General features: G+C 37.1%; 1 protein-coding gene across 1 annotated transcript in view; it reads left to right on the forward strand.

The window, feature by feature from the left end:
* The window catches only part of LOC307148400 (ryanodine receptor 3), a 176,833-nt gene that overhangs the window by 145,433 nt on the left and 16,400 nt on the right, over positions 1 to 15,000 (forward strand). Inside the window, exons 85-92 of the mRNA XM_079853889.1 lie at positions 493 to 510; positions 4,437 to 4,517; positions 4,614 to 4,702; positions 5,389 to 5,517; positions 6,872 to 6,976; positions 9,384 to 9,465; positions 12,811 to 13,340; positions 14,291 to 15,000. The exon at positions 14,291 to 15,000 is cut by the window's right edge and continues 64 nt beyond it. Of these exons, the coding sequence (XP_079710015.1) occupies positions 493 to 510; positions 4,437 to 4,517; positions 4,614 to 4,702; positions 5,389 to 5,517; positions 6,872 to 6,976; positions 9,384 to 9,465; positions 12,811 to 13,340; positions 14,291 to 15,000 (1,744 nt within the window). The remainder of the gene's footprint in view (positions 1 to 492; positions 511 to 4,436; positions 4,518 to 4,613; positions 4,703 to 5,388; positions 5,518 to 6,871; positions 6,977 to 9,383; positions 9,466 to 12,810; positions 13,341 to 14,290) is intronic.

Genomic DNA, 15,000 nt, shown 5'->3' on the forward strand with positions numbered 1-15,000 from the left:
TTTTGATACATTTCATGTGTCCTTGATGAATAAAAGTATAATTTTTTATTTTTTTAAGACATAACTTTATCATATCATAAAACAAATCATGTGACACTGAAGACTGGAGTAATGATGCTTTGATCACAGGAATAAATTACACTTTACTAGATATTCACATAGAAAACAGATGTTTTGCATTATAATAATATTTCATATTTTTTACTGTATTTCTGATCAAATAAGAGACTCTTTCATGCGTTTGCCCGGCAGTGAACACACACTCAGTCATATCTCTGTATAATAGCTCTGATTGGTTGATTTGTTTGACTGAGAGTTGCTGATTGGTTCGTGGCTCGTGGTCATGTGATCCAGGCGTAAGTGACGGTGATGTTCAGTGTCAGTATCTCTGGTTCTTCTGGAAGTGTGCGTGTCTTCTTCTCCTTTGCTTGTGTCTGCTGTTTTTCTATGTTGATTTCTTTCTTCTTGTCGTTCTTTTGTCATCGGTGGCAGTCAACGTGAGGGAGCGCGGTAAATACACGGTTCAGATTCTCTCTGTGTGCCATCGCTGCTCCTGTCTGTCAATCTGTCTGATGTGTGTCTGACTGCATGTGTCATGTGACAGGAAGTGACCTCACTGACGTCTCTGTACTTCTCGCTCATCTTCCTGTTCTTATTAAGTGCTTTATGTGCAAACGGTGTTAAACTCGCACACCTACTGTAATGAGCGATCCCTCGGGAACCCTCGAGTGTTTAGTAGGACGTTTCGCTTTTCCGTAAAAAGCCGACTTACTGTAATTTAACCGTAAAAATGTGCTTTCTTTCCATTTTTCGTGTTGTTATTGCTCAGGCTTTTTCAAACTGCGGTTTGTGAGCTCATTCAAAAATATGAATTCAATTAAATCATAAAAATTGTACACTTTTTTTTTAAATAAAAACAATCAAAATAAACCCTTACTAATAATTAAATAAAAAAGTCCAATTAAAATAAATCATTTTAAATACAAACAATCACTTACTAATTATTAATTAAATAAACAATGTCCAATTAAAAGTAATAATTTTCATTTTAAAACAAAGTAAATGTCAAATTAAGATATAAAATCAATCAAAAATAAAACAGAGTAATAATTAAACAATTGTCAAATTGACAAAATATGAATAATTTTAAAATGAAAATGATCAAAATGTTACACTCACTTAAATAAAAAAAAAATATTTTAAAATAAAAGCATTCAAAATAAAACTCTTATCAAAACAGATAAAATATATATATTTTTTATTTACCTGCATGTCATGTGACCATTAACCAACAATGTTAAATTATTGAAATATTAACTTTTAATCTCAGTAAATATTTGAGCTCAAATCATACGGGTTATTTTTAGGAAACTGGTGAAGATTTAATAAATCATATTTATCTAAAGTAACTGGATATGGATTTTAAAGCTACCAGTATAAACATGTCCTTTACAATCTGTCTTTAAAGGATGAGTTCACTTTAAAAAAATGTTTGCTGATAATTTACTCACCCCTCGTCATCCAAGATATCCATGTCTTTCTTTCTTCAGTGGAAAAGAAATGAAGGTTTTTGAGGAAAACACTCCAGGATTTTTCTTCATATAATGGACTTCAATGGCAACCGACTATTCCAATGTTCACAGAAGGTTCAGATGTCCGTCTCAGTGCAGCTTCACAGTCTCGACTCGATCCCAGTCGAGAAATAAGAGTCTCATCCAGCGAAACCATCGGACATTTTCTAAAAAAAAAGAAATACTGTATATACAGTACAGGCCAAAAGTTTGGACACATTACTATTTTTAATGTTTTTGAAAGAAGTTTCTTCTGCTCATCAAGCCTGCATTTATTTGATCAAAAATACAGAAAAAAATGTAATATTGTGATATATTATTGCAATTTAAAATAATTGGTTTTCAATTTATTATACTTTAAATTATCATTTATTTCTGTGATGCAAAGCTGAATTTTCAGGATCATTACTCCAGTCTATCAAATGATCCTTTAGAAATCATTCTAATATGATGATTCATTATCAAAGTTGGAAACAGTTCTGCTGCTTAATATTTTTTCATAACCTGTGATACTTTTTTAGGATACTTTGATGTATAAAAAAAAGAAAAAGAAAAGAAAAAAAAAGAAGCAAATGTTTTCAAGATAGAAATCTTTTATAACAACAATATACACGACTGAAACAAAAGGAATCGCCGGTGCAGCACAGATGTCTACTGATTAAAATATTTATTTAAGGTGCATAACAATAACACTATACAATATACACGACTGGTCAGTAATTTTTTTCTTTATTTTTTTTAAAATAAATCAATAATTTTATTCAGCAAGGATGTGTTAAATTGATAAAAAGTGATAATAAAGAAGATTTATATTAAAAAAATGTTTTTTTTATTTTTAATAAATGCAGTTCTTTTTAACCTTTTATTCATCAAATATATTAGGCAGCAGAACTGTTTCCAACACTCATAATAAATCAGAACATTAGAATGATTTCTAAAGGATCATGTGATTGACTGGATGTCACATGTGACACTGAAGACTGGAGTAATGATCCTGAAAATTCAGCTTTGCATCACCGAAATAAATGATAATTTAAAGTATAATAAATTGAAAACCAATTATTTTAAATTGTAATAATATATCACAATATTACATTTTTTTTCTGTATTTTTGATCAAATAAATGCAGGCTTGATGAGCAGAAGAAACTTCTTTCAAAAACATTAAAAATAGTAATGTGTCCAAACTTTTGGCCTGTACTGTATATATATATATATATATATATATATATATATATATATACTTTTTAACCACAAATGCTCGTCTTGTACCATCTCTGAGATGCGCCACGCATTACGTCATCACGCTGGAAAGGTCACCCGTCTCGTCATCTATCTGAGTTATTTGCCTGTGTTCTCCGGTTCAGGAAGGGCGAAAAATTCCACCTCATTTTCTCCTCCAACTTCAAAATTGAATGACGTCTTTGTTTTAATTTATTATTATTATTGTTTTTGTTTTTTCGTGACCTTTCCAACGTGATGATGTAATGCGTGGCGCATCTCAGAGATGGTACTAGACGGGCATTTGTGGTTAAAAAGTATATATATACATATTTTTTTTTAGAAAATGTCCGATGGTTTCGCTGGATGAGACTCTTATTTCTCGACTGGGATCGTGTGGAGACTGTGAAGCTGCACTGAGACGGACATCTGAACCTTCTGTGAACATTGGAATAGTTGGTTGCCATTGAAGTCCATTATATGAAGAAAAATCCTGGAATGTTTTCCTCAAAAAACCTTAATTTCTTTTCCACTGAAGAAAGAAAGACATGGATATCTTGGATGACATCGGGGTGAGTAAATTATCAGCAAACATTATTTTTGAAAGTGAACTAATCCTTTAATAATCCTCACCACAGAAGTACAGCGCTGTATTTCAGTCAGGTTTAGATGTGTGTAATGTAGATCTTTACTGACAGTCAACGCTCTTCTGCTTGAGCTCAATGTAATATGATCAAATACTGATGGAGAATATGATCAAAGACAATGTGACGTCATATTTCCACACAGTATAGCAGAAAGTTCCATTGAATTTTCTAACGAAGCGATTAACACTGAATGCTGACGAACGGCCACATGCCAACTCTAATGATTATTATTATGATTTGCTTTAGCACATACTAATCAAACGAAATATTTTTTACTGTTTCATTTTTTATTTTATACATTTATAATTTGGTTTTATTTATGATATATATATAATATATTTAATTATTTTATTTATTATTATTTTATTTATATTATGTATTTTTATCATAGCATTTATTATTTTATTTATATTTTTTATATTATAATTTTATTTTATTTATTATTATAATTTGATTTATTATGTATGTTTGTTATTGTATTTATTTTTTGAATGCTTACAATTTCAGTTTATTATTTTATATGATGTTTATAATTTGGTTTATTTTATTTTTTACTGTTTCATTTTATCTCTATTTTATTCGTTTATAATTTAATTTTAATTATTGTTTTATTTATATTATATTTTATAATTTTATTCACTGTTTTTATTTATATTATGTATGTCTATCATTTTATTTATTTTTTGAATATTTGCAATTTCAATTTATTTATTATTTTATATTATGTATTTGCTATAATTTTATTCATTTATTTGTTTTTATTTATTTTTTATATTATGTGTTTATCATTTTATTTATTTTATTTTTTACGGTTTCATTTTATTTCTATTTTATACGTTTATAATTTTATTATTTTATTAATATTAATATTTAAAATTTTATTTATTGTTTTATTTATATTAAGTATGCCTATAATAGTGATTATGATGTGTGTGTAGTGGTTGAGAGGGCAGGACGTCTGCAGAAGTCTCTGAAGTGTGTGTGTGTTTTCCTCGAAGGCTCGAAGGTTCTCCAGAACGACGAGTTCACCCGAGATCTGTTCCGGTTCCTGCAGCTCCTGTGTGAAGGACACAACAACGGTGAGGAACACACTCAATCACACACTGATGATGAAACACACACACTGATGAGCTTCTGCTTGAGTGACGCTGGTGTTTCTTTCGTGTGTTTCTCAGACTTCCAGAACTTTCTCCGGACTCAGACGGGAAACACGACCACAGTGAACATCATCATCAGCACTGTGGACTATCTACTGCGCCTGCAGGTACACACACACACACACACACACACACACACACACACACACACACGCATGCACACACACACACACGCACGCACGCACGCACGCATGCACACACACACACTCACACACACACACACGCACGCACGCACGCACGCATGCACACACACACACACGCACGCATGCACACACACACACACGCATGCACGCACGCACGCACACACACACACACACACACGCACGCATGCACACACACGCACGCACGCATACGCACACACACGCACACACACACACACACACACTCTCTCTCTCTCACGCACACACACGCACACACACACACACACACACACACTCTCTCACGCGCGCACACACACATACACACTCTCTTACGCACGCGCACACACACACACACTCGCACGCCGCACGCACGCACGCCGCACGCACGCACGCATGCACACACACACACACTCACGCACGCGCACACACGCACGCACACACACATACACACACACACACACACACATACACGCACGCACACACACACACACTCACGCACGCGCACACACGCACGCACACACACACACACACACATACACACACACACACACACACACACACACACACATACACACACACACACACACACACACACACATACACACATACAGACACACACACACGTGGCTGCTCATGTTGTGCTGTGTTCATAGGAGTCCATCAGTGATTTTTACTGGTATTACTCTGGTAAAGACATCATGGACGAGGCGGGTCAGCGTAACTTCTCTAAAGCTCTGGCCGTGGCCAAACAGATCTTCAACTCGCTCACCGAATACATTCAGGTAACGTGGAGAGAGAGAGTGTGTGTGAGAGAGAGTGAACTGTCTGCACCTGTTCTTAATTTTTAATTTTGTTTTATTGTTCTGTGTGTGAGTGTGTGGTTGTGAGTTTGTGTGTGTGTGAGTGTGTATGTGTGTGGTTGTGAGTGTGTGAGTGTGTTAGTGTATGTGTGTGTTGTGACTATTGTTTTATGTACTTAATTTTACTTTGTCTGTTTTTATTATGTTTACTGTGTGCTGCTACCTTGGCCAGGGCTCACTTGTAAATGAGATATCTATCTCAATGTGATAAAGGTATAATAAAAAAAAAAAATTTAAAAAAGAGAGAGAGAGAGAGAGACCTTCACTGATCACATAGGAACTTAAAACGATTATTAAAGTTATTTGTCAATGTTGTTTCTCAACTTCCCATTTGCAAACTCTGTCAAATGTTTACAGTATTATTCTCCTGTACGTGTTGTCCGTATGAAAGGTTGTCTTAAACAATCCAGCATTTTTAACATTTTTAGGTTCACTTTTATTTGAAAACTTTCTCAAAAAATCTATTTTTTAATTTCTTCTGTTTTCATGTAACACATTTAAAACACATTTAAAACATATTTAAATAAGCCAGTTTATTTTATTTATATTTTATGTTTGTATATTTATTATGGTTTCATTTTATTTATATTATTCATGTTTATATTTGCAGTTATTATATATATATATATATATATATATATATATATATATATATATATTTTATATTGCATGTTTATAATTTCATTGTATTGTTTTATTTTATATAATGCATGTTTATAATTTTATTAATATTATGTATGTTTATAATTGTATTTATTTTATTTTTAGTGTTTTATTTTATTTATAGTGTGCATGTTGTATTTTTTTATTCATTATTATGTTTATAATTCTATAATTTAAGATATTTTTTCATTTTTTATTTATTTTATTTACACTTTAAGTTTATAGTTTTATTTATTTATTGTTTTTATTGTTTCATTTTATTTATATTATCCACGTTTATATTTTTATTTTAGTAATATTAAGTATATGCATGTTTATATATTTATTTTATCATTTTATTTTATTCATATTATGTATGTTTATAATTTTATTTGTTATTTTGTATCATTTTATTTTATATTATGCATATTTATAATTTGTTTAATTTTGATTTATGTTATGTATTTTTTATAATTATATTTGTGTTATTCAATATTTGATGTGATGTTTATAATTGTATAATGTAAGAAATCTTCTATTTGCACATGTTTTTGTGCTGTATAATGCCAGTGAATGTTGTGCGCGTGACAGGCAGCGGTGGCTCCTCTCCCAGTGTGTCCCGTGTGTTTCTCAGGGTCCGTGTATTGGGAACCAGCAGAGTCTGGCTCACAGCCGACTGTGGGACGCCGTCGTGGGATTCCTGCACGTCTTCGCCAACATGCAGATGAAGCTGTCGCAGGTTGGATCAGTTCTCATTTTTATACTTAGTCACTTTGTACTTAGCCATTTTTATACTTAGCCATTTTTATACTTAGCCATTTTTATACTTAGCCATTTTTTGTGTGTGTGTCATTTTTATTTTACCAATTTTTTTATTTTTCTAGTAGGGCTGCACAATATATCAAAATTATCGAAATATCGCGATATGCATATCGCGACGGCTTGCAATAACTGGAGTCATGAACAAAAGACAGAGAGAAAATCACTCGCTGCTCTCGGCTGAATAACTTTAGTAGCTTTAATAAGAATCAGTGTATATTTAATCCATACAGTGAAAACTAAGCAGTGTTTATTTTTGCATTTGATTATTCAGTTTCTGTTGTTAATAACCCTAATGTAGGATAACCTGAACCCCGGGGTTTACACTAATGTTAAAATAACACTTCTGATACCACAGTAAAACACTGATGTTCACTGTCAGAAGCTGTGGGATGTTTTCTTGTCACAAAAATGCTGATGACACGATTATTTATTGTTTTGGATCATCCCCAGCTAAAGCGGTTGAGTCTTTGCAGAAAGCTTTTGATGTGGTTCAACGCACGCTTATGCAGCTTAAGCTGGTTCTCAATGCTGATAAGACCAAACTGATGCTGTTTAGTAATACTAAGAAGGTTTCTCAAGCTCCTCCTCCTGTGTTCACTTTGTCTGGAAATGTCATAGAGTTGGTTCATTCTTATAAGTACCTTGGTATCTGGCTTGATGATGCTCTCACTTTTAAGCCTCATATAAACAACCTCGTGAAGAAACTCAAACTTAAACTGTCCTTTTTCTTTCGAAATAAATTTTGTTTTTCTTTTAAAGCAAAAAAGCAGCTAGTCACTGCAACATTTTTATCAGTCTTAGATTATGGAGACCTGGTGTATAGGACCGCTTCATCACAATGTCTGCATAAGATTGACACTGTTTATCATGCGTCTCTGAGATTTATTACGAATTGTAAAAACTTGACCCATCATTGTGAATTATATTCCAGAGTGGGATGGCCATCGTTGTCCAACAGGAGATCAGGGCACTGGCATATTTTTATCTATAAGGCCATGCTTGGTCTGTTGCCATCCTACATCTGTAGTTTAATTACATGGAGAAGTGTTGGTTCTTATTCATTGCGATCAAATGATCACTTGCTGCTCTTTGTTCCATTTGCCCGTACAGAACTGGGAAAAAGGGCTTTTGTCTACTCCGCTCCTTCTGCATGGAACTTTTTGCAAAAAGACTTGAAATTATCTGAACTTATTTCCTTAAATGCTTTTAAGTCCAGATTGAGAGAACCGGAAATGACCTGTTTAAATTGTAAATGTTTTTAATTATTTGTGTTGTATAACTTTTATAAATGTAATTGATTGTGTTTTTGCTGCCTCTTGGCCAGGACTCCCTTGAAAAAGAGGTTTTTAACCTCAATGGGACTTTCCTGGTTAAATAAAGGTTAAATAAAAAAATAAAATAAAATAAAAAGAATGTGAAACACATATGTAGGTTATATCATTATAAATATATTTTAAAGATAATTTAAGTTTATTTTACACACTTTAAGCATTATCGTATCGCATATCGCATTATTTAATGATTTATCGCGTATCGCGTTTTTCTTCAATATCGTGCATCCCTATTTTCTAGCTTTAGTTAACAATAATAACCCTGATCTGTAGTCGTGTCTGTGAACACTAGATGTCTCTCCAAAGTCTTATTTTCCCACATTTTTTGTCCATATGAAAGGTTTCTTGTGTTTTCTTATCTTACGTCATCTTAAAACACAGTTCGAGCATGTCCGTCTCCGTCAGGGGTGAAACTCACTGTCCTGCAGACTTCAGCTCCAAACCCCGATTACCGTACGTTTACACGACGACGATGCGCTTAAAACTGAGAAGTTTTTCCTTTGAGTTTTCCGTGTACAGACGACATCATTGTCAAAACAATCCCCATTCACACAGATCCGCGAAAACGACTGAATCCGCTGTATTCTGCTGTCAGGCCAGTAGATGGCGATGAAACACGATAGACTGAACACGTAATGCGCGTGTGAATGACATCATCGTCTTCAGAGATTCACGTTTTTGTTGTTTACACGGAGGCCGTTTTCAAAAACTCGCACTTTGAACCCCGGTTTCAAAACTTTGTGTTTTCAGGCGCCCAAAACGCCGCTGTCGTGTAAACGAACAGCCAAAGCGCATAAAAAGTTTTACATTTTTAGTTGAAAAACCGTGTTGTGTAAACGGCCCCTTAAACAGCCCTGAACCAGGCGTACTAGACAGAAGCTTCCAGACAGGTGTCGAGGCGACGTCATTATGTCAGATTAGATTTTCATTTAGTAAATGAAAGTGTGCTGTGATGTTCCTCTAATGTCACGCTTTCCTCTTGATTCCTCGCAGGACTCGAGTCAGATTGAGCTGCTGAAGGAGTTGCTGGATCTGCAGAAGGACATGATCGTCATGATGCTGTCGCTGCTGGAAGGTTCTACTGTGCAAACTCTCACACACCAAACACACACACACTGCAGCTAAAGTCAGCGTTTAGCATTTAATCCTGTTCTGTTCACACACAGTTCAGTCATTTACAGGAGCGACGACTGCATTCTACAACTGAATTAACTCTGAAAACTGCAGGTAGTGATAAACACGTTTACAAGCGGTTTACGCACTGCGTACCGAACCGAACCGAACTGTTAATAATGTGTGTAAACGCACGTCAGAGATGTGTCTTTTTTTATGTGAGCCTCAACTCATTTGTGTTGCCAGATCTTGCTAGAAAAAACAGCAAACAAGAACAAGCCCATAATAAACCAAATAAATACAAATGCATTATATTGAAAATGACAAAATATCACGACCCGCACCTTTTAATACCCCAATAAACTTCAAAATATCACTTTATGAGCCTAGAAGCGCTTATAATAAGTGGATATGGCAACACTGCAAGAGAAGCTCAGCCTTATAAATATAAACAAAACACAATGCTGTCGACGGTGGTTTAGTTCAAATTGATTAAAGTCCCCCTGTGGTGTAAATCCAGCTTTTAATGTAGTTTATGTGTCTATGTGGTGTTTTTAATCTGCTTTAAGACAAAGCATGTGTAAGTTCATAAGTCGACAGCATTGCTGAGTATTTCCTCCTTAAAACTGCAGTGAACCAAAGACAGTCTCAAAAACACGCTTTGAAATCGCTGGTGTTTCTGATGTCACAAACTACCTTGTAACCAATCAGATCAACGTGTGATCACCAACCAGTGGATCTCCGAGCTGAGTGAGTGAGGGGAGGCGGGGCTCATTTGCATATTCATAGAACCACGCATACTAAATGAGGCAAGGGTGTCGAGTTACATTCAAGATATTTTAAGGCATGAAGAATTGTTAAGGAAAAAATAAGGAAAAAATGCTTAAATATGTCATTTTGGTGCTCAAAGATGAGTTTTAAGGGATACAATTATTGACTACAGGGGGACTTTAAAGGGATGGTTCAGAGTAAAATCAACCTAGGGTCCTTTGCACCATGACCTCGAGCCAAACACCCACCAGAAGCCTTTTTCCCTTGGTCGAACATTATTAAAGTTAGAGCTTATTTAGAGATATCAGCCGGATGGTTTAGTGCAGGCGCTAATGGATCCAAGGCTGTATCTGGTAAATTACCGCACTAATAATGCCCAGAATGGCACCAAACTTCTACAGTAGCACAAATAGGTTCTGTACTCATAAAACGAGGCATTGGAAAGTTTGTAAGTACATCAGGAGTTTATTTAAATAACACTTGCCTGATGGCTAATGCTACTGCTAACCCGGACGTCGACGTCACTTCAGTGGTTTGAGAAAAGCCCGTAAATGTCCTGGCAGAAAGCGATGCATAAGGATGGAGTGTAACGACACCCAGTTCCAGGAATGCACTAATATTTTGTTGGTAGTACCAGTTTGCAACAATTATTAGTTAACACTAAGTTGTCAACACTTCGGAAAAAAATTATAATTTGTCGTTACACTGCATCCTTATGCACCGCTTTCTGCCAGGACTTTTACGTGCTTAGTAAAGAAGTAAAGATTTATCTGAAGTCGGGCTGAATGAATAAACACTGTTATTGCACTCCTGACACAAAGTCAGACCCTCAGTCACCTCAGTATAAACAATAAATAGTATAGATGTCCATCAATATCAATTTAAAATACCCTACAAACTCTCTGTAGGCTATCACAGTCTTTTCAGCTGCCGCCACCGCTCTCGAACAGCGTGTCAGCCCTGCAGATACTCCATCAAGTTAGCTTGAATCTTCCTGTGGCAGGCGTACGCTGACCTTGTGCCAGTTAGCCGTCCCCAGCTTCACCGCCAGCAGTCTGCGCAGTTCTGACACGGTTGGGCTGAGTTCTTGTCAAAACACGATCGGTTCAGAGGAGAACTTGTCTCCTGAGACCTCAGGGCTCGGCAGATGAGCCATCGCTTCCTTCATGTCGTTCACCGTCCATGGCCTGTAAACCATAGTTGGGCCCTCCGGTCCCGAAACTTCAATCATTGGAGCCAGAAGTTCTTCATCTTCTTTGCTTTGTTGCTGTCCTTGGTCTTGCTTCTGACCTTGAGATCTTGTCTGCACAGGGGTATGTCTGATGGAGGACTTGTATTTGTTTCCCCCCTGAGGCTCCATCTTCGGCGGCGTGTGGTAGTTGGTGCGGTCTTCTTGGTGGAGAGCAGTCGAGGTCAAGGTCCACTTTTAGGGCTTGCAGCTCAGCCGTGGGATAGTGATGATGGGGGGGTGGGTGATGCACGTGAACAGACAGAAACATCAGAGGTGTTAATAGGTGCACATGGGGCAGATGCCTCTTTTTCTTAAATTTTTGTGTTTCCCTCATCCCTAAACGGCAAATTTTTCTGCATTGACCTCTTTTCTCTTTTCTCTCCCTCTTCCACCCAACAATCAATAGTCCTCTTACAGGACACACACACACACACACATGTCTGAAACAACAACCTCTTTGTTCATCATTCCACTCTTCTACAGACTCCCTAGCGACCTTCAGTCTTGTAGCACTCAGCGTTCCCTCCCTAGGGAAATCATGATGTTTCATTAGCTTATCGATGTCTATCATACACTTGTTGCCATACAACTTTCTCATCTGACGGAAAACCGGTGTATCATATTTTTCACAGCTTTACTCTGAGATTTTCCCATGGTGATTTACTCTGTGTCTGTGGTATTATTTTTGCGCTCCTAAGTAGTCTATTGGATGTTTCCAATAGACCTGATTTTTCCCTAAAATCGGACAGGAGGAGCTCTAGGATTGACTTACGGGGTAACCTCGGGTTCACTGCCTCATCAGTCCGCACCCCAAAAACCCATTTGTTCAGAAGCTCTAGGAATGGAATCGATCCAGTCCGTACCCAACAGAACCTCGAGTTTAATCACACGTCAAACTCACTACTCCTTCACAGACTCAGGTCATCAGTATGGTTTAATCTCTCAATTTCCCCAATTAATCATTTTTCTCAGAACAATTTATGTTTGTCCTTACCCAGTTCTCTCAATGCCACTTGAGCTCTTTTACGATTCCAGTGGTGTCCCTCCCGGGCCCTGGCGGTCGGCCCCTCTCTCTCAACGAGGTAGGGCTGGACCTGCTCAGTCCAGGAGGCCAAACACCCTCCGCTCTCGGGTCCAAAAGTGTAATATGAATAAAATAATGAATAAAAAATAATTTCCATAACCGAAACCAGACTCAGTCGCTCAGTTCTCCTGTGGCCAACGAACCAACAGTGTATGATTATGATTCAGGCAGCATTATAGACTGAATCCTGTGAGAAATAATCCCGTCGTTCCCTCCCTTAGGAAACGTTGTGAACGGGACCATCGGCAAGCAGATGGTGGACACTCTAGTGGAGTCCTCCAGCAACGTGGAGATGATTCTCAAGTTCTTCGACATGTTCCTCAAGCTGAAAGATCTGACCACCTCCGAGAACTTCAAGGAGCAAGATCCCGACCGTAAAGGATTCATCTCCAAGAAGGAGTTTCAGAAGTCTATGGAGAACCAGAAGCAGTATTCCCAGTCCGAGATCGAGTTCCTGCTATCCTGCGCCGAGGCCGACGAGAACGACATGTTCAACTACGAAGAGTTCGTCAAACGCTTCCACGAACCCGCCAAGGACATCGGCTTCAACGTGGCGGTTCTCCTCACCAATCTGTCGGAGCACATGCCTCACGATCCCCGTCTCTCCGCCTTCCTGAACTTGGCCGAGAGCGTTCTGAACTACTTCGAGCCCTTCCTAGGGCGCATCGAGATCATGGGCGGCGCCAAGAGAATCGAGAGGGTTTACTTCGAGATCAGCGAGTCCAGCCGAACGCAGTGGGAGAAACCGCAGGTCAAGTCAGCTTTATTTACAGATACACATTTCATCAGTTATGAAGCTAATTTTCCATGTTTAGTTAATTCAGTTCAATAACAGTGTCAATGTTGCAAATTTCATCAATTATGAAGCTAATTTTTAATGTTGATTCAATTTACTAACAGTGTAAATGTTGCAAAATTGCTAAATTATGAAGCAAATTTTAATGTCGGATCAGTTCAATAACAGTCAATGTTGCAAATTACATCAGTTATGAAGCTAATTTTCAATGTTTATTCAATTCAGTTTAAATAACATTGTCAATGTTGGAAAATTCATCAATTATGAAACAAATTTCCATTGTTGATTCAATTCAGTTCAATAACTGTCAATGTTGCAAAATTCATCAGTTATGAAGCTAATTTTCTGTTTATTCAATTCAGTTTAAATAACTCAGTGTTGCAAAATTCATCAATTATGAAACATTTTCAATGTTAATTCAATTCAGTTTAAATAACAAATTTTCAGTGTTGATTAAATTCAGTTCAGTAACTGTCAATGTTGCAAAATTCATCAATGATTGAATCAACACTGAACATATTTTCAATGTTAATTATTTTCAATAACAGTGTCAATGTTGCAAAATTAATCAATTATGAAACATTTTTAATGTTAATTCGGTTCAGTAAGTGTCAATATTGCAAAATTAATCAATTATAAAACATATTCAGTGTTAATTAAATTCAATAACAGTGCCAATGTTGCAAATTTCATTAATTATGAAACAGATTTTTAATGTTGATTCGATTCAGTTCATTGAAGGTCAGTTATTCAAATCTCATCAATTATGAAATTTAATTTCTGCTGTAAAACAGCTCTACAGAAGACCGTAGTCATTATTCAGATCAATTCAGTTCAAACGTTGTTCTCATCCATGCAGTCAAATCGATATTATTACTGAATGTTGAGTATCTTTTAAACCGCAGGTCAAAGAGTCCAAGCGCCAGTTCATTTTCGACGTCGTCAATGAGGGCGGAGAATCGGAAAAGATGGAGCTGTTCGTCAACTTCTGCGAGGACACCATCTTCGAGATGCAGTTGGCGTCTCTGATCTCCGAACCGGACGCCACTGAGAGACAAGAGGAGGAAGATGAAGACGATGCTCACAGCGTGGAGATGGATGAGGATGATGAAGATGGTGCGCTGGAGTCTTCCTCAGCGTTTGCTCTGGCCTGCGTCTCCTTGAGGAAAAGCCTCTACAACCTCCAAAAGCTGCTGACCTTCAGGAGCATGAAGAGACAATATCGGAAAATGAGGAAGATGAGCGTTCGGGAGATGATCCGAGGATTCTTCTTCTTCTTCTGGATGATCTTCACTGGGATTTTCCGCTTTCTCTACAACCTGGTCTGGGGTTTCTTCCACATTCTCTGGTCCACGTTGTTCGGAGGAGGCCTGGTGGAAGGAGCCAAGAACATGAAAGTGACTGATATTCTGGGAAACATGCCGGATCCCACGCAGTTCGGGATTCACGGAGACGTTCTGGAGATGGAGAAGCTTGAGTACGGGGACGTGTGTTCTGTGGCCGAGCTCGGGCGAGCGGGAGATCAGGATGAGATGGACCTCATGACGGAGCTGATGAATATTCATCCCAGGAGGGAAGGAGGAAAGCATGGGATGGAGCCGGGATTGGGAGACGT

Source organism: Squalius cephalus (assembly GCF_949319135.1).
Source record: "Squalius cephalus genome assembly, chromosome: 20".
Lineage (NCBI taxonomy): Eukaryota > Metazoa > Chordata > Actinopteri > Cypriniformes > Leuciscidae > Squalius > Squalius cephalus.